This window comes from Humulus lupulus, chromosome 2, assembly GCF_963169125.1.
Source record: "Humulus lupulus chromosome 2, drHumLupu1.1, whole genome shotgun sequence".
NCBI lineage: Eukaryota > Viridiplantae > Streptophyta > Magnoliopsida > Rosales > Cannabaceae > Humulus > Humulus lupulus.
Window position 1 is genome coordinate 40,663,407 of NC_084794.1, and position 20,576 is coordinate 40,683,982.

The following is a 20,576-nucleotide window of genomic DNA, read 5'->3' on the forward strand; positions in this document are numbered from 1 at the left end:
ATTTACCAAAAACTCGTGACCCCTTTAAATAATATAGAATCCCTCATCAGAATAGAATCCCTCATCAGACTCAACCAATGAGATTAAAGCATTTGATTTGAATTTTAGAGCAAAAAACACGTCACTATACGGTCTTGTGCAGACCGCCCAGGCGATGCATCACCACCATGCAGGCGATGTGTTGCCTATGTAGTGATTCAAAGGACCAGTAACGCAACGAATGTCTCTCTGACTTGGCACCTCAAAACTTTTTGGGTACTCTTATACACTCAAAAGAAACACTTTGGACCCAAAAAGAAGATTTATAGATGTCTATACCAATTGTCAACATTCACGTGTTGACTTTAGTGAAACCGTTATGGTTTTTGCATCTCTTTGTGCCTAATAATTACACTATGTATTTAACCAATCATAACATATTCAACACATTATTATAGACCAAGTATGATACAATAGCTTTTTGACAAGTCACAATGACAAAATATTACTCCAAAGGGTGAATCAACGTCAACAAGGTGAAAAAGACTAGCATACAATAGTATATAAGCATCAAGGGTACCAATTTCGGTTTCCAAGACCCAAAAAAACTTAGTTTCAAGTAGTAAAAACTAATTTGGTAAAAAAGTTATAGCTTATTCAACAATCAATTTATTAGTTTTAATTATGTTATGGGAAAAAACAGCTCAAAATAAAATTTTCATTTAATTTTTTGGCCAAAATTGAATTCTTTGGAAAGTAAGAGAAAAAAAGACATTTAAATTAAGAGATTTTTTTTCTTAAATACACATTTTTTATTTTTATTTTTATTTTTACTTTTTTACAGTTCCTATTTTAATAAAAATTAACTCAAAAAAAATCTAAAAACAACGTAAAAAAAAACTTGAAACAACACAAAAAAAGAAAAAAGTAAAAACTGTCAAATTGAAAGAAAAAAATGTTTGACCGTAAAAACGTAATTTTTTAGCGAAAATTAGTATTTTATGTAAAAATCTCTTTAATTAAAGCAAGAAAAATTACGGTTGTGTTTGGTAAAATTTTTATTTTTGAATTTTTTAAACAAAAAAATAGAAATATTATTTTTATTTTTGTTTCTTTATTTTTAAAAAATAAAAATATATTTGATAACTATTTTTGTTTTTTGTTTTTAAAAACAAAAAATAATAAATACTTTTGATAACTTTTACTTTTATTTTTTGTTTAACAATATAATATGAGTGTTGATTTGAAGAAGAGAAGAAAAAAAAAACTAAAAAATAAAAAATGGTTTAAAAAATTTTTGAAAGTGAAAAATTTTTGTTTTAAAAATTTAATGAATTTTAATTAAATTTTTTAAAAATAATAAATAAAAATAGAATTATTAAATACTATTTTATGTTTAATTTTTAAAATTTTAATTAATTAAATAAAAAATTATTTTTTTAAGTGTCAGCAAAGAACTCCCAACTCCCGAGAGCTTACACAATTTTTTTTTTTTTTAATTCAACATTAGAATCTATGTTAGGGTAAGTAGGGTATTTTAACTAGCGCAAAAGAACAACAAATGTAAATGTGAAATATAGTATAGGAACCCTCCAAGGTTCTAAATTTGCGAAAATAGCCCCAGATCTCGAAAACTTGTTCCATATTCAACCCCTCCGGGCTTAGATCTTCACCTGCAACGCAAAAATGGCGAAACTTGAATTACTGGACCCGCAGCCTGAACCAGACAACATCAACATCAACACCAAGAACAAGACGACGACGAAGGAGAGGAACCATGGCTCAACCAAGCTGTTTGTTTTTGTGGATTACCTTTTCCTCCTCATTTTTTTTGGCTTCCTCTACTTCGTCCTTTTCAAGATAATCATTACCTGATTTTGATTCAGGTTCGTGCTTTTATGTATGTGGATTTTGTATTTCAGTTGTTGTATGATGGATCCGACCTTTGATTTTGTTGATTTATATTTGGATGATTGCATTTGATTGATTAATGCTGGGGAAATTCGAAACCCATTTGGAAGATTGAACTTTTTATTTATTTATTTTTATGTACATTTTCTTGTTCTAAGCAATATTTTCTTTCATGAAGTTGACATTCTTATTGACATATTTTTATTTTCTTGGTATGAATAAAACTAAACAAGTTGAAGCCCTTATAACTCTATAATGTAAACGTATCTTTATGCCTATCTGTATTTTTATTTATTTTTTCTTCTGCTCTGGCCTTGTTGAGAGTTGCTTTCTTGTATCTGTCTACATTTACTACAAGGCTTAATGCATTGTAGTTGAAGATCAATAATGATTACACATTTTAAACCATGGGATTTTTTTGTATTGAAAATTCCATGAAATATTTGTCTTTAAGGTCTGAATTATGGGTAGGAACATTTAATTATGTATTTGAAGAAATAAACTTTTGCTTAAGCTTGGCATTGATTGAATTTTAATTGATCATGGTAGAACTTTGGAGGTGATAATAACACATCACATGTGGCATTTTCTAATACCATGATATGATAAAAGGTATTTTGATAATTGATAGTATGGTCCTAGGTTAGGTAGTCCTAATAGAAAATGGTGTAGACATTAGTATTTAGGGGTCAATTTTCATATGAGCAACGTGTCTCTCTATAGGTATATCAACAACTTTATATCAATAATTATGGATCATAAACAATGGATGATGAAGTTTTGATTATATGAGAGAGGAAGGTTTAGTAAATGAAAAGATTTAGAGCTATTAAAGGTATGGAAAATGACTTCTGGGAATAATAAGTAATATACAGCCAAATTTTGCATACTGAGTTTTGAAGCAATCATTAGTTTGCCTCTCCTATTCAGTTAGGTCAAACAAATTCGGCTCTTAATTCTTAATTCATGAATGGGTCTGTGGTTGGTGATCTTTTTATTGTATTCATTTATTATTGGCCTAATAGCGCGGCTAATTATGTTCTCTCTCCCTTTCTCTTTTAATCTGAAATAGAATAAACCTCAAATTCTAATTATTTACCTGTTAATATTACAATTTTTTTTATCAATGTTGACAGTAATTGTGCCTTAAAACCAAGTTAACTTTATACTTTTCAGTACCTATAGGTAGGCCATGGCCAAGTGATTGGGTCCATGGTTTGCTCCCATGAATGGGGAGACAAGTATCCATAAAAAAGAAAAAGTAAAAAAATAATAGTCCTTAAGCAGTAAAGAACACCTAACCTCTTTAAATTTGAGTCCTCTATGGTCCCTTCTCATTGTTACCCCAGCTCAAGATAAGCCTGGATTAATTAAAGGTGATATCAATAATTGATAAATCTCCTAAAAGCAAAGTTTTATTTTCTTGTTGCATGATTGGCAAGGAAATGAACATTTCTTTTTATTTGTTAGGACTTTTTGCAAAGTTTTGAGAATAATTTTCACTGTTTACATTTGATGTTTGAAAATTTATTTCAGTAAACACCTTCATATTTACTTTCTTTTTCTCCCCTCTCAGGAAGGCTTGACCTGGATGAATTAGAGATGTTTTGCCAGTTGAAGTGAGGTGGTTTTGTCAAATGTGTACTGAGAAAGGTTGTGTTGTGTACTATAGGAAATGGAATATCTAGTCTTTTTGATTGTTTGGATATTCATGCACTACTTAATGAAGTCTATAACATTCATCATGACATGTTACATTAATTTTGTTATATATTTCTCATTAATGAATATGCACATTGTTAATGGTTTATGTCAAGCTCCATAATGATGCCCATCAATCGTTTTAGTCAAGACATTTTTGATGTGTTAACAAAACTTATACATCTGGTCTCTTCATAAGTCATAATCTTTGTTGACAAACCCAAACCAGAAAATACTAAATCATGCCATTAAAACTGATACTTTGGTCCGCTGCTACTACTTTGATTGCGATGTAAACTGTCTTGATCTTGTCAATTATCAGACAATTGAACTTATAATCCCTTGTTATCAATAAAATCATTTCATTTCATTTAATTTCCTTTTAGGGATTTGACTTGTGAGTTGTGACATGTATCCCTCCCTTTATTTCTTCATTTGTCCAATCAGGAGAACATCTCAACTATATAATAATATTTATATATATTATAGAGTAAGCTGATGATAAAATACCAAATGTTTCTAAGATTTTTTACTTTTATACTCAATTTTTTTTGTGGTAAATATACTTCATATTTTTAAAATGTTATATTTTTATACTCAATTTTTTTTATTTTGCTGTAAATATGTCCAGTATTTTTAAAATGTTGCACTTTATACTGCCAAAAAAATATTTGAGTATAAAAATCCAATATTTTAAAAACATTAACTATGAACATTGAGTATATTTACTGCTAAATAAAAAATTAAGTATATACGTGCAATATTTTAAAAATATTAAATATTTTACTTTATATAAAATCTACACACAGTAGTGCATATGTATTTGTGATTCCACTTTGAAACAAAATTGATTAAACGTTGGTAGAATTGCGTAAATTTAGTGTAAACGAATTTTTTCAATCATCATTATAGCATTGCTATTGTATATGGTGGTGTTCAACGTCAATTGATATAAATTAGTGCAATTTAATAAGAATTCTTTTATATTTTATTTTTAAATTAAAATATGCCGGGTAGAATATTAATTTTTACGCAATTCTACCAACTTTTAAATTAGTCCAATAACAATTCTCTAATTATATACATAGAATGTCGGCTTCAATAATAGTAAATTTTTTCAAATTGTACGTACTCATAGTTGTAGCACAATTTACACTAAATAATTAATGACAAAAAAACTTTGTACAATCACTCAAACAACAGAAATATTTAGATTTTTAAACTACTGTTAAAATTACAATTATAATAAGTAGTGATCAAATTTTAAACCTACAATTTTTTTTTATATTTTTTTATACATATGAATCACGTTGAAAGCAGTAGAATAACACTAAAACATTGAACAGATTGACATCCGAAACGAAAAATTATATATGTGATGTCTTTAATGTTAAAAACTTATTTATTTTTTAGTCATAAAAATTTATATAAATTATCTTTTTCAAGTCCCCTCCTCAGACAACGTGGTGGGTTTAGACTCTGGTTTTTGTGTGTGATTTGTCTATTCCGAAAGTGGTCAGAGTAATAAAATCTAGGTGTCATGCTATAATAACCATGGCCTTCTTCTTCATTACTCTGTAACTTTGGAGTGTATTCCTTCCCATAAAAGATAATGTGGAGTAAATTCATATAACGCGTAAGAGAAAATCTGATATTATTGCATATTGCGAAAGAACAACAGTACACAAAAGACCATGGACTTAATTTAACTACGATACACTCAAACTCAAACTCAAACTAACTTACTACCTTATTAGAAAAGCAATACATTGATCTAGACTCCTTAAACTTAAAATACAGAGTGAACATAGAAAATAGCTAGAATGATAACAAGGCAATGCTATTATGCCAAGCCAAGACCAAGACCAAGACAGCTAACAACATCAGGGGTTGCCAGTGCCACTGCCAGTTGTAGGAACACCACTGCGGCCAGGAATGGGGACCTCAAATCCGGGGTTGGGGATGAATGTGTCATCAGCACCTGGAATATAACTGCGCCTTGGTCTGTCACTCATACCGCCAATGTGGCCGCCAATGCCATGGCTGCCAATGTGTTTTGGAGGAGCATAAGTGCCGGTGATTGGATTGTAATTCTTGTAAGAGGGATGACCATGACCATGGCCATGCGGTTTTGGCACTATTACACGTCCAAAGCCTGGAATGAGCACAGTGCCGTCGTGGGGATCAACCAGATACTCGGGCTGTTTCTTGTCAACTGTCTTGGGGTTGTTTGGGGCACTGCGTGCTGCAACTCCTTCGTTAGCTATGGCTAGAAGGAGACCGAGGACGAGAAGAGAAGCCAAGAGAAAGGAGCATTGGGTTTTGTTGGCCATTTCTCGAACCAAAAGTATTGAGTGGACAAAGGAAGATGAGAGAGTGATTTGGTGATGCTGTTGATGCTGATGATGATGGTGATGACAAAGTAGGAAAGTATGAGCTCTTCTTATAGCTGAGTGTTTGAGGGGGTTGGGTGAAGTTTAGGCGGTGATTTAAGAAAGACTTTCTAAAGTGAGGCCATTGATAAAAGAATACTAAAGTGCATACGAGGCTGAAAAAGACAGGGATTTTGAAAAGTTTTTCACTGACTAAATTTGGAGTAACCAAAGGTGGCTGATTCTTTGCTTAAAACATGTTTGATTTGTTATGTGGCATGGCTCATGTCACCTACCAGCGCTGTATATTTCTCTTTTAACAAGCTGCATCTGCTCTTACGGCTATTAATGAATCATCTCTACATGCCTTATTTTATGTGTATCCTCATTCTTTGAGTATCTTTACTCGTTCGTTTCAGGTAATTAATTGTTTCTAATTACTTGCCCTATGGGGAACTTTGGTTTTGATAGAGTTGGCCTCTCAAACATCACACAGAGCATACACTTATTTACATTTAATTTAAATATTTGCTTGTAGGTAATTAGAATAACTTACAATCAACCAGGAAAATATGGGCGTAATGGAAATATAGACATTATAATTTTATAGGAATATGGGGGATATTTTTTGTATTGATGAAAATTTTGAATTTTTTCAACGAATATCACAAATATTTGTATCTAAAAATATAATTTTTTTTTATAAAACTCATATAAATACAATAAAATTAAATAATATGACAATAACGTAAACCACAGAACAAATTACACATTGGTTATATATATATTATAGAGTTATTAGCGCAAAAATCCAAATTTTTTTATATAGTAACACTTTAAGTCCCTAATTTTTTTAAAGACAAAAATTTCTTAAGTTAACATATTAGTGCATATGTTTCCTAAAGACTTATTAATTATTTTTTAAAAATATTTTAATTGATTTTAAAATTATAAAAGTAAAATAAAATTGTATTTAATTGATAAAAAATATAAATTAATTTAAATAATAAATTAAAAAATAAATATCACTTTTTTTTAAAGGAAAAAATATATATTACTTAAAATTACTAAAATAAAATTTTATTCATTAACACATATTTACTAAAATGAATTTTTTAACTTATTAATTAAATCAAAATTGTGTTATTGTATTAGTTCTTATGTTTTTAAATTAAAATTATTTGATTAGTGTGAGTAAGAACTAATACAATAACATAATATTAATTTAATTAATAAGTAAAAAAAATATTTTTGTAAATATGTTTTAATGAATAAAATTTTATTTTAGTAATTTGAAATAATATATATTTTTTCCTTTAAAAAAGTAATATATATTTTTAATTCATTATTTAAATTAATTTACATTTTTTATTAATTAAATGCAATTTTATTTGATTTTTACAATTTTAAAATCAATTAAAATGATTTTTTTAAAAAAATAATTAATGAGTCTTTAGGGAACATGTGCACCAATATGTTAACGTAATTGTTGACGCGGTTTTTCGTCAACGAGAAATTAAGAAGTAAAAAGGGAAAATTAGTGCTTAGTAGTATACCGTAATGAAATAACAAGAACTCATTCAAAAACACCGAACTTTTACGTGGTTCAGTGGTTAAAATTCACCTAGTCCACGCATCAATATTATTATTGTTTCTCTCTCTATTTTGGCAGAGTTTCGGTAATACAGAATAATGGTTCCCCTTCCTGTCCAATATTCCCAGTATTTATAGGGAAATTCCATGGATAGGTTTGGGTAACCGTGTAAACAAACCGCGTAATTACATATATGGTATATAATTAATACAGATTATTCCCATTTACATTGGGATATGATAAGATAACATAATAAACACGTTCCTGCTGTCTTGGGTAATAAATGACATAAATACGATACGGTCTGATCATTAATGAACGTATAAAGAATCCCCGAGTCTCTTGGGATCCTTTAGTATGCGTTATATCTGGGTCCTCACGAGCTGAATATCTCATACGAGCTCAAGCTTGACAGCTATCTGACTCCTAGCTCGTAATGATCTAGGACGCCCAATATCGGGTCTGACCACGATGAACCTCGAGCTGCTCAAGTGGTTAATGATTAGATATTGTACTTGGTTATATTTTCCACATATTTACCTGCCAGTTGTACTCGATCTGAGTGAGTGAAATCGTGCTAAAATTAGGGTACAACATTTGCCCCACAAGCCCCTGCTCGTGTTTGACGTCGTCATCTTCTGACATACACTGTAGGGGCTTTTAGACTTTTGTCATATAAAATCATGCCTGCCTACTACTCGATTACTAGACACGTGGCCTTTTGCGATTGGCGTTTGTTCGGGTTTTGAGGACTGAAATAATTATCTTGTCAACTTTCTGCCGCCATCTGGTCTATTTAATCTTGGCCCTTGGATCTCGAGCTAACCTAATTAGATGGCCCATATTAATTTCTGTAGTTTATGTATAAGGTGATCAGTCTACAAATATCACCACCTTTGTATTAAAAAAATTCCCTTTTTTAAACTCTCAAGCTCCCTTTCTTCTTCTCTAGAATCCCCAGAACTTTCATCATGTTCCAGACCTTCGAAAGCTTTCCGTGGCCGCAGTTACATCTTCTCCGAAACAAACATATTTCCTGTAAGTACCTTATCCCTTGGTTTGAAAAGTTTTCTTTCTTTTTTGTTCGTCATTATCCAATGAGATTTCTGTTCTCAACAATGTTCATTGTTTGTTACCATTAGGATATTTCTAAATGCTCATAGGAAATAGGTTTCGGTTTAGGCTCAATGAGTGAGCCCAAACATGTTTTAGAAATAAGACATCCTAAAACTAGGCAAATTTCTGGGTTAATCTTGAGTAACCCTAATGACAAATTGGTTTAATTAATACCCATTCGGGGTATAGAAACTGAAGGGTTTTTAGGTTTAATACCAGGTAGCTTAGGGGTTACGCTTTCTTAAGAAGTTTTGCGCTAAACCGTTTTCCCAAGGAAAGTAGTGGGTCTAACATTTCTGACACATGAATCCCGAACTATCTGGGGATTGCTAAGAAATCGAGGCGCGTAGCCTAGGATACCGCGTGGCATCCACGATGAGGCTAAGGCTAATTCTAGCTCGTATAACAAAAATAATTCATTTCATCCCTCGTTCCTTTACGACATAGTTATAGACCATCTTAGGTTGCCTACTAACTAGACTGCTTTATCGTCAGGCGATTTGAATTATGGCACCTCCAAAGAAGACCGTCGCGAGCTCAAATACCTAGCACAAGCACAAAGGCAAACAGGTCGCCTCCGAATTTCCTATCCTACATTTTGGTCCCGTGGTAGAGAGGGAGGTTGTTGTCGATCCCAACGCTTTCTTCAAGGTTGAACACATAGTCTCTAAGATAATGACTCAAGGGAGAGTAAACAAAATTCTACTGAGTCATAACATCGAGCTAGGAGCTGGCGGTCTCCTCTCACAACCTGCCTTTGAAGGAGAGCGGAGCTGTGCCCCCTTTCAAGACGATTATGGAGCTTGGAGTGACGAGCACCTGAAGGTTGGTGCTTTTCTTCCCCTGGACCAATATTTCGTAGATTTTTTAAACTACGTAAAATTGGCTCCCTTCCAGCTCCCCCCGAACTCCTACAGACTTCTGGCGGGACTAAAGTACTTGTTTCTGAGGCATGAGTGGAAGGTCCCCACTCTGGTAGATATTTTGTACTTTTTTTGCTCAAAGCAAGCCCGGACCAGAAAGGGCGAGGTGATGGGTTCTACTACCTTATGAGGTTTCCAAATTCCACCTCTGTCATTGAACTCCCCAACCATCCAAACGACTATAAGGATTTATTCTTTATGTCAAATGGATTCAAGAACTGCAAACATCGGTACTTCAACCATCCTCGTAAGTCCCCTATCTTTGTAATTTCAGTATGTAAATTTTGTCTCTTTCAAAAATATTTTTTTAGGCTCTGACTGAGTTTGTTCCTCGTGTAGCTATATTTGCAAGGACGGCCAAATCTGTGACCCTCGAGGGTTAGTACAAGAAACTGTCCAGTCTTTCCCTTGGGGAAAAAGATTATCACTAGGTCATGAATGATGTCACGATGCTGGCATGTAATTTGATCAGCGAGGGTCAAACACTAGCCCTAAGGACCTGAGCTCCACTCCTTGTTATCCTTGAACTTCCCTCTTCTCAAGAGGCCTTGCCAGCTGTTGAGGACACTGACGAGGAAGAGGATGAGGTGCCTCTCGTGCAAAATAGGCGAGCTCCCAAAGCTGATCAACGTCTCGATCCTGACCGAGCAATGTCATGGGCAGCAGCCGGCCCCTCCGGCCAAGGTAACCCATACCTGTTTAGAGAGTTAGATCGAGCTACTACTAGCTTTAGGTTAATACGTTTTAACCCCAAACAGCTAGTTAGTCGTCGTCCCACCGATTCGGACCTAAATGTAACTCTCCTCCAATGCGTGGATCGCTTGGTGGTACGCTACGACCACAACTATCCCAAAGGCACCATTGTAGTTGACCAAACGCTGAACTTTAGATCTTCTATCTTTGAAGAATACGGAACCAACCTGATGGACCCAAAATGGGTATGTTTTAAACATTTATACTCGCAAGCGCACAAATCGTATATGTAATATAGTGTTCGTGTAAGCACGAGATCAAACCCAAAGGAGTTGTCTAAAAACAAAAAGAAAACTATTTTAAATCAAAAGTAATAAATTCTAACCTAGCTCCAAAGATTGATGATTTTTAATATTATGAACATAAAATAAAAGATTGAAAAATAAAGCTATTTAAGAGAATAAAAATAAACCAATAATGATTTGAAAATAAGTGTTAAAAGAAAAGATTATTAAGATACTAGAATCCACAAAATATAAGTTCAATAATATTTATAAGTACATTGATTCCCAAGTTTTAGTGATAGTTAAAATAATTTAAACTATCATTTTCTAAATAGATTTATAATTTTAAGCACAAATTACTTCTAAAAAGATAGGAATTTTCTTCACTTTTCAAAATTATAATTTCAAAGCATTTAGTGTAAATCAATCTAATGAAATAACAAATAAATCAATGAACATTATTTATAAGGCAAAACATAATATTTTTGTTCTAAGCATGGATGTGTACAATTTAATGACACATCTTACACAAAGAATATTATGTTTTTGCAAAATGAAGAACAAAGTGCATATTATCTAACAATCCAAAATATGAGATATTAAAGATGAAAGACATATATGAAGAAGAAAAATCCATAAACTTGTTGCATTACAAGGGAAATCAACATACAACATAAATATTACCTAGTTACAAGTTGCTTCATCATGATCTTAATAATCTTATGAAAAAGATTAGAAGCACATAACTAGAATAGAAATTACAAAATAAATGATATACATACTTGCAAATGCTCTTGAAAAAAACCCAAAATGGAAGAGAGGATGGTAGAGAGAAAATGGGAGAAAAGAAGATAGTAACAAAAAATTAAGCACCCTAAAATGGTCTTGAAACTCCATATTTATAGCCAAAGTGAGGTTATTAAAATAATCAATTTAAATTAATTAAATTGATTAGATTAAATAAATAAAATAAATATGGTATGTAGAGGTAAATTATAGGGTGTAATGATGATGTTGTGGTGAAAAATGTGTAGAAAAATGGGTAAAAAGTTGGCATTTTTGGGTATTATGGGACAAGGGAACAAGGAAAATTGGCTAGGTGGGCTGTGGCAGGAGACCAGGCGGCTGGGAAGGCAAGCCCACAGTGGCTTCGGTGCTGGGCTTGGGAAAGGGTAGCTGAAATGGGTGTACGGCTGGGAAATGGCCAGGCTGATGAGGTGCACGTGAAGGTGGAAGTGTGGTGTGCTGGGTGGACAGCTGTTGACCTGGGGAGAGTTGTGAAGCTTGCCGAAGGAGAGGGGGAGAAGGCTGATGGCTCAGGCGGTTGGGGAGGTTGAAACGGGCCTGGGGGCATGGACTGGAAGGCTTCGGGCCTAAGAGGCCCAAACCGTGGGGTGCTGAAGTGAGATGGCCTTGTGCCAAATTTTGCTATTTCCTCTTCACAAATACCACTTTTATTTCCTTTTCTCTTCTTTTTCAAGCATAAAAAAATTGCAAAGTACATCCTACATAATAAGTAAATATTAAATTAGAATAAAATATTTTCAATTATAAAATAACTCATATTAAGTCCATGAAAATACTAATTGAAATTTAATTTACTTTGGCAATTAAGTTCAATAAAATCACATTTTTTTAACTTATAATCTAACAACACAAATTTCAAATAATTAAACTACAACATATTATAATAAAATATCTATAAAAACATATAAAAATCTAGAAAACTACAATAAGACTAATAAATTAAAAATTACATAAAAACTTAATAAGTTAATTAAAAACTCAAGAACTAAGCAACAATTAACATATAAAATATGGTAAAATAACTCTATTTTGTAGAGTTATCACAACCTTAGGACTTGGCCTTCTCTGCTTCAGGGAGCATTTGCTCTTAGGTTTAGGCAGTATGTAGATGAATCCAGCCCTGAGGAGGGACCTGAACCCACCCTTAGGATCTTAGAGGTTGTTGCCTTAGATTCTCCCCCCCCCCCCCCCGGAGGTCGTGCTTAGCCCGGTTCATACACCCGAGCTGGTGGTAATAGATTCCTCCCCCAGCCCAAAGGGTAGGATCTTTATTTCCTCCATTCTCTCTCTCTCTCTCTCTCTCTCTCTCTCTCTCTCTCTCTCTCTCTCTCTCTCTCTCTCTCTCTCTCTTTTTATATATATATCTTTGAAACATTACTTTTGTGAATTAACTCCCTTTTGTTCTTTTTCAGGTGAAGAGATGGAATCGATAGGAGCTCTCGACCTAAGGATTGCCTTTCAGGCTAAAAGGTCTGGAACGGGCCCCGTCGTGAAGATGTCCAGGGTGGCGAAGAAGGCCACCCCTAAAACGGGGGATACTACAAAATCCCCCTCTAAGGGTAAAGATACAAGCTCCACTCGGGAGCAGCTTCGGTGACTACTGTCATTGTTGGGCAAGTTCCTCCTCCTCCCCCTTGACACATGCCTTCACCTCCCCAAGTAATTCAAGCCAAGGCCCCCATCGTTCGAATATCGGTTGAGCCATAGGACCTGGAAAAGATCATCGACGCCTTTCGAGGTATAGTGTATGAGACAGCGAGTCACGTGGTGGACCACGCATATAAATCTAGTGTGAAGGATCTGAGGGCCATTGAGGAGCGCAGCCCGGAGGATGTCCTCGAATCTACCATGGGGATGAACCTCACCGTGAGTCCTTCTCCCACATCTGATTCTTTTTTGTTTACTATGTGTTCTTTCTCTTTTTTTTTGAACTTGTTTTGTTATACTGCATTCCGTCCTGGCCCAATACCGAAGCATAGCTCGTGAGGCCAAAAACGAAGAGATCTAAGCTGAGCTAGCCACTGCCAAGGTCGCCCTGAATGTTGCGCAGGAAAGTGAACATGCCGCCAAAGCTGTCTTGACCGTTGCTCAGAAAAATGAGTATGCTGCTAAGGTTGCTCTTATCTTTTCCCAAGAAGGCGAGCAGGCTGCAAAGACCGTATTATCCGCCTCCTAAGCTCAAGTCGCAGAGGCGAACCGCCGTGCTGAACAACTTCAGGCCGAGAATGGTGAGCTCAGAGCGAAGCTACTCGAGATCGAAGTTAAAGCCAAGAAGGATGCGGCATTGTCATCATCAACTATGGAGAATATGCTTTACCATTGCTGGGCTTTCAGCCAGGACGGGGGCTTCTCCTTCATGGAGCCCGGGCTGTGGGATCCATACCTTGCTAAATTCAAGGCTTGAATTTTGCAAGAACCCTTAGAAACTGGTGAGGCTTCCGGAGCAGCGGAGGGAGATGGTGAGGAGGTTACTTCGGTGGGGCGAGCTGACGGAGCCCAATGATCTCATTTATGATTTTCTTTTGTAATCATTTTCCAACAATCCCTTGGGATAAAAACAATTACCTCCAAGCTTAGCTCTAGAGTTTCTTTTGAATATACATCAACTTGTAGTCTATTTGTCTTCTTTACTATTATCATGTTTATGAATTCTTAGACTTTTGCACATTCGAAATCTTAAGAATCGTTTTTAGATCGAGGTAGATTATTACAATCTTGGGTGTATCCAAGGTTCTGCTTGCTTATTTGCATCATACCTGTTAAGAATCAGGCCTTGGACCTGGTTATGTCCAGGGTTTTTAATAAGCTTAATAACATTATACCTGTTGACAATCAGGCCCCGGACCTGGTTATATCAAGGGTTTTAGATGACTTAAACTTAGTTCGCGCTAGGTTAATTGAAAACGCAGGCTTTAAAAAGCCTTTGAATAATCAATTTTTTTCCAGTATCTAAGTTTCAAACCTGGTTATATCCAGGGTTTTAGATGAATTAAAGCTTAGTTTGTGTTTTGTTTATCGAAAACTCGAGCTTTGAAAAGCCATTGAATAATCAATTTTTCCAAGCTTCTAAGTTTTTAATCTTATCAGAGTAGGCTTAATTTTTTTTTTTTTAAAACTCACCGACCTCGGTTATGTTCCCCCCAAGCAACCAGAATGTATAAACTTTCCTGGTTGCTTTTACAACTATGAGAACACGAGCTTGTAATAATAAAACTAAGAAGTGGTTATTTAATAATCCATCTGTTATTTAATTGAAACAACTTTTATAAACAAGCCTTACATTGATAGTAGTACTATTGAAATACTTTTTCAAGTGAAGAGCATTCCAAGTCCGTGGGACTACTTCCCCTTTTTGTCGAGCTAGCTTAAAAGTTCCCTTGCGTAAGACCTCTACAATCTAGTATGGTCCTTCCCAGTTTGGGCCCAACACACCATCCTTAGGGTCTTTATTCACCACAAAGGCCCTTTGGAGAACCAGGTCGCCTAATCCCAGTCTACGCCCCTTGACTTTTGAATTGAAATAGCTAGTGATCTTTTGTTGATAATGGGCAAGCTGTAATTGTGATTCCTCTCGTTTTTCTTCGATCAGATCGAGAGATGCGTTAAGTAGCTTGTTATTTTGTTCTTGATCAAACATCCTTTGCCTGTGAGTAGTTACCATTGCTTTAATTGGAAGCATGGCCTCGCTTCCAAAGGTTAGGGAAAAAGGAATGTGACCCGAGGTGGTCCTGTGAGAAGTTCGGTAAGCCCAAAGTACTTGTGGGAGTTGTTTGGGCCATAATCCCTTGGCTTCGTCTAACCTCTTCTTCAAGCTCGCCTTAAGGGTCTTATTTACAGCCTCGACTTGCCCGTTGGCTTGTGGGTATGCTATCGACGAGAAACTCTTCGTTATGCCGTATTTTTCACGAAAGTTTGTGAAGATATCACTATCGAACTGCGTCCCGTTGTCTGATACGATCTTCTTAGGGAGTCCAAATCGACAGATGATATTTTTCACCATGAAATCCAGGACCCTCTTTAAGGTGATGGTTGCCAGAGGTTTTGCTTCCACCCACTTCGTGAAGTAATCGATCGCTACCACAGCATATCGAACTCCTCCCTTTCCCATGGGTAGGGAACCTATTAGGTCAATTCCCCATGCTGCAAATGGCCATGGGGAGGTAATCATTGTTAGCTCGACTGGAGCAGCTCGGGCAACTATGGCGAAACGCTGGCATTTGTCACACTTCTGGACACACGAGATCGAATCTTTCGTTAAAGTGGGCCAAAAATATCACAGTCTCAGTACCTTCAGTGCCAGGTTTTTCCCCCAGCATGATCTCCACAAAAACCTTCGTATATTTCTTGCAAAATGGTTTTTGCTTCCTCGGGCATAACACATCGTAGGAGAGGCAACGAATGGCCACACCGATATAAGGTCCCGTCGACTATTACGTACCTTGGAGCTTGATAGAGTATTTTTCTCACATCTTTTCTGTCATCAGGTAACTTTCCAGTTGCGAGATACTCCATTATAGGAGTCATCCAAGTCGATCTTACATCAATCATTCCGACCTCCGTTGCTTCTCTTGTTACACTTGGGCTCTCCAAGAACTCCACTGGCACTACATTTAATCTTTCAGCCTCTTTCGTGGAAGCAAGTCGTGCCAAAGTGTCAGTGTTAGAGTTTTACTCATGGGGTATCTGTTCAATAGAGTTGTACTCAAATTCAGAAAGTTCCCCTTTTACCTTAGCTAGATAGGTCTCCATCTTGATGCCTCGAGCTTGGTATTCACCCAATACTTGATTCACCACAAGCTATGAATCACTATAGCACTGGACGGCTTTCGCCATCAGCTCTCTTGTAACCCTCAACCCTGCTAGAAAGGCCTCATATTCTACTTTGTTATTGGACGCCTTAAATCCGAATCTTAGAGCTGTATTGAACCGGTGGCCTTCTGGTGACATTAAAATGATCCCATCTCCTGATCTGATCTCGTTTAACGATCCGTCAACGAAGATTTTCCATATCTCCTGCACCATCTCTCTCAAGAGCTCTTCTTGAAAACCAGTGCATTCTTCCATAAAATAAGTAAGGGCCTGACTGTGGCATGTACAATATCTCGAACTAGTTAAGTTCGATGGCCCATTTCAAAAGACGTCCCGACATTTCAGGTTTTTGGAAAACCTGCCTTAAAGGTTGGTCAGTCAAGACGTTGATAGAATGGGATTGGAAGTATGGCCGGAGCTTTCTGGAAGCCAATATTAGACAGAATGCTAGCTTCTCTATTAGTGGGTATCGTGACTCGACTCCGAGAAGTCTCTTGCTCACATAATATATTGGTTTCTGAGCACGGTCTTCTTCTCGAACTAACACGACACTGACTGCATTCTCTGTCACGGCTAGATAAAGGAACAAAGACTCTCTAGACATTGGTTTAGATAGTACCGGGGGCTCGGTCAGATGTGTTTTTAGGTCGTGGAATGCCTGTTCTCATTCCTTGGTCCACTCAAATTTCTTGTTTCCTCTGAGCAAGTTGTAGAATGGCAGACACTTGTCAGGGGATTTTGAAATGAAGCGATTCAAAGCCGCCACTCTTCCAGTTAGTCTTTGAACTTCTTTACGTAACCTGGGTCAAGGAATTTTCAACAAAGATATGATTTTCTCGGGATTCGTCTCTATTCCCCTCGTGTTGACTATGAACCCAGAAATTTTCTAGATGCTACTCCGAAAGTGCATTTATGGGGATTCAGCTTCATGTCATATCTCCTTAATATTCCAAAACATTCTTCTAGATCGGGCACATGGTTATTGGTAGTCTTTGACTTGGCAAGCATATAATCGACATACACTTCCATATTTCTCCCGATCTGGTTAGCAAACATTTTGTTGACCAAGCGTTAGTATGTAGCCCCGAAATTCTTCAATCTGAATGGAATAACTTTGTAGCAGTATACGTTATGCTCATTCATGAAACTAGTATGTTCCTGGTCCACAGGGTTCATCGCGATCTAGTTATATCCAAAGTACGCATCCATGAAGGACATGAGCTCGTGACCTGCCGTGGCATCTACCAACTGGTCAATCCTTGGCAGTGGGAAACAGTCCTTAGGACATAATTTGTTTAGGTCGGAGAAGACGATACAAGTTCTCCACTTCCCGTTCGGCTTTGGGACTAGCACGAGATTGGCAACCCAGATCGGGTATTTTGCTTCCCGAATAAACCCGCATTTTAGTAACCGAGCTACTTCTTCCTCAAGGGATTCAGCTCGGACCGTTCCCAAACATCTCCATTTTTGGGATTTCGCAGGCACATTCTTGTCCAAATTTAAGGTGTGCATTATTATATCCGGACTAATTCCCACCATATCTTCATGCGACCAAGTGAAGACGTCCAGGTTTTCCTGTAAAAAATTGACCAACTCATTCTTTCTTTTGTCATCAAGATTCTTTCCAATCTTTACGACTCTTGAAGCTTCTTTGGGATCGATGTTTACTTCCTCGAGCTCTGCTATGGATTTGAGCTCTGATCTGTCTTCACCTACCCGTGGGTCAATGTCGTCGCGTTGGGCGACCTCACTATCCTATTTCTGATGAGGTTCTTCCATCCCATGAGTAACTTCTACTTCTTAGAACTCCTCATCTCCGTCACTTATGCCCATCGCTTGCTGCCCGGGTTGTGATTTTCCCTTCATAGAAATTCTATATCATTCCCTGGCAGCGAGCTGACCGCCTTTAACTCTACATATCCCTGTAGCTAAGGGGAATTTCATTTCCAGGTGACAGATAGAGGTTATGGCTTCAAATGCCATTAGCGCAGGTCGGCGCAAAATCGCATTGTATGCAGCCAAAAAATCGATTACCACGAACTCGAGTAATTTGGAAACAGTTTGTGACTCTTCTCCTAATGTCACCACCAGTCCGATCGTCCCGATGACTACTGACCCTTCTTCCGAAAACTCGTACAGAGTCATCGAGGTCGCCTTCAAATCAGTTACGGATAACCCCATTTTTTCCAGGGTGGTCCTGAAAAGTAGATTTACAGAACTCCCGTTGTCCACTAGTGTTCTTCGGACCCTTTGGTTTGCAAGCGGAACGGTTACCACCAGAAGATCATTATGTGGGAATTGGACGTGGCTAGCATCCTTTTCTGTGAAAATGATTGGTTGCTTTTCCAATCATTGCTGTTTTGATAACCATTTCTTCGGGACGAACTCCATCTGGTTATGAAACTTCAGTTCGTTAATGTACCTCTTTTGGGCCCCGCTGCTCGTGCCCGCCAAATGAGGTCTTCCTGCAATAGTGGTTATGTCTCCCCCTACTATTGGAGGAGGTTTAACCTAACTTTACTGAGCCTCAGCTTGGCCTATCAGAGCTTCAGGGATTGACTGAGGGTTCTTCCCGTCAGGTTGACTAGGGACTACCCAATTTCGGGCGTATTGGGCCAACGATCCAGCTCTAATGAGAGTTTTGATCTCATCCTTTGACTGCCGATAGTCATCAGTGTTATAACTAATGTCATTATGGAATCGACAGAATTTCGAGGGATCTCTCTTCGCCCTCTGGTTCCTAAATGGTTCTGGCTTATTCCATGGAAGACGATTAGAATTTGCCAGAAAAATGTGCTCCCGGGTGTCCATTAGGTCGGTATAGGTAGCGTAAACAGGCTTGAATTTCTCCCCAGGCTTGTTTTTCTTCGTCCCGCTCTGGTCGCCCTCACCATTCCCCTTCATTTTGTTATTCCCCCCCTTGGTTATTCTGGGTAACGGTTTGAGCCGTAGTTGCAACATCCGTTACAACTCCATCGGGTTGGACAGAGGTCTAGCTGGTTCCCACGACGAAAGCTCGTGCCTCCTCTAGATTTATCCATTCTTGAGCTCGGGCCAATAATTCTTCTACACTCTTAACTCCTTTTCTATTGAGTTCCTGCCATAAATCGTCCCTGACGAGGATTCCTGTTCTCATTTCCATGAGCTTGGAGCTTTCATTAGCATCCCTAGCTTGTGCATCGACATTGGAAAATCTGCTCAGATATGCCTTCAACGTCTCGCCAGTTTGCTGCTTTACGTTGGCCAATGAATCAGCCTAAACCCGAGATGCCTATGATGCTCGGAATGCTTTTTTGAAATCAGAAGAAAATTTCTTCCACGAGCTTATGTGATGCCTCTTGTATTGTTTAAACCACTGCCTAGCAGGCCCGACCAAAGTTGTAGGGAACAAAATACACCTTAGATCGAGCCCGACATTGTGGGCCATAATCATGGTGTTAAAAATTTCGAGGTGATCAGACGAATCTCCTTCTCCATCAAACTTTGACATGTGTGGCATCCTAAAACCTACGGGATATGTTGTCGCTGCAATGTTTGGAGAGAAAGGCTCGAGCTCCTCATCCGAGTCGCAATCATCCTTTTCTTTTCCGGTAAAAGTCTTTCATTTGTTCTTCCATCAGAGCTAATCTCTCGAGGGTTTTGTCCCTAGTCCCTAGGTTAGCTAAGGGTTGTTCAACATCTCCTATCTTATCGTATGCGTTTGATGGGTTATTGTCCCTCCAAGCTCGAGCTTGGTTTTGTGGTGCATTCCTGTTATCGCGTACTATGGACGAACCTCCCTCTTGTCGAGTGTAGCTAATACCTTCATCCTGATCTAGATACCTTCTCTGCGAGTTCAGATGATCGTGCAAGTTGGGTTGCGGGTCATACCGAGGTCTTTGCACTGAACTCAAGTGATTTCTTAGGTCGCTCTCGGACCTGCCGCTATGATGAATTTCGGTCCAGTAACTTCCGTTTGCAAAGCTTATAGCTCACGGTTGAAATCGAGGGCCTGGATTCTCAACACATGTTCGTGGAGCGGAAGTATTCACATATGGGGGAGGATTTCTTCTGCTGTCCCCATGAGCTGGAATATCTCATTGAGGACGAGGTGATGTTGGATGTCTTATAGGTGACGAGGGATGCCTTATTGGTGAGGCTATCCTCGTTCCATAAGGATGGAATAAATTAGCCTGCCTCTGTTCTACTCCAATGTCCCTAGGTCTCTGTGCCTGGTGGTCTGATCGTGGCATAGGAGGAATTGTTGGAGCATTTTGTCTTCATGACCCTATCCCAGCCCCTCCTCGTGGATTTTCATAGGCATTCTTGGGAATCTATGAAGAAGGCACCGAACATGGGGTTGCAGTCCTGACCGACCGGCTGACATGCTGACGACCCCTATGATGGT

General features: G+C 37.4%; 1 protein-coding gene and 1 long non-coding RNA gene across 2 annotated transcripts; one reads left to right on the plus strand and one right to left on the minus strand.

Annotated features, from left to right (window-relative positions):
- The first annotated feature begins 1,476 nt into the window (after window positions 1–1,476).
- Window positions 1,477–3,700, plus strand: LOC133817712 (uncharacterized). The gene is made up of 2 exons (XR_009885685.1): window positions 1,477–1,865; window positions 3,467–3,700. It is a non-coding gene; the product is annotated as an uncharacterized LOC133817712 (long non-coding RNA).
- Window positions 3,701–5,228: 1,528 nt separating this feature from the next.
- On the minus strand, window positions 5,229–6,016 carry LOC133817713 (putative cell wall protein). Its single transcript, XM_062250293.1, has one exon. It carries the CDS (start codon window positions 5,922–5,924, stop codon window positions 5,475–5,477), a length of 450 nt encoding a protein of 149 aa, XP_062106277.1. The 5' UTR covers window positions 5,925–6,016; the 3' UTR covers window positions 5,229–5,474.
- Window positions 6,017–20,576: the final 14,560 nt, after the last annotated feature.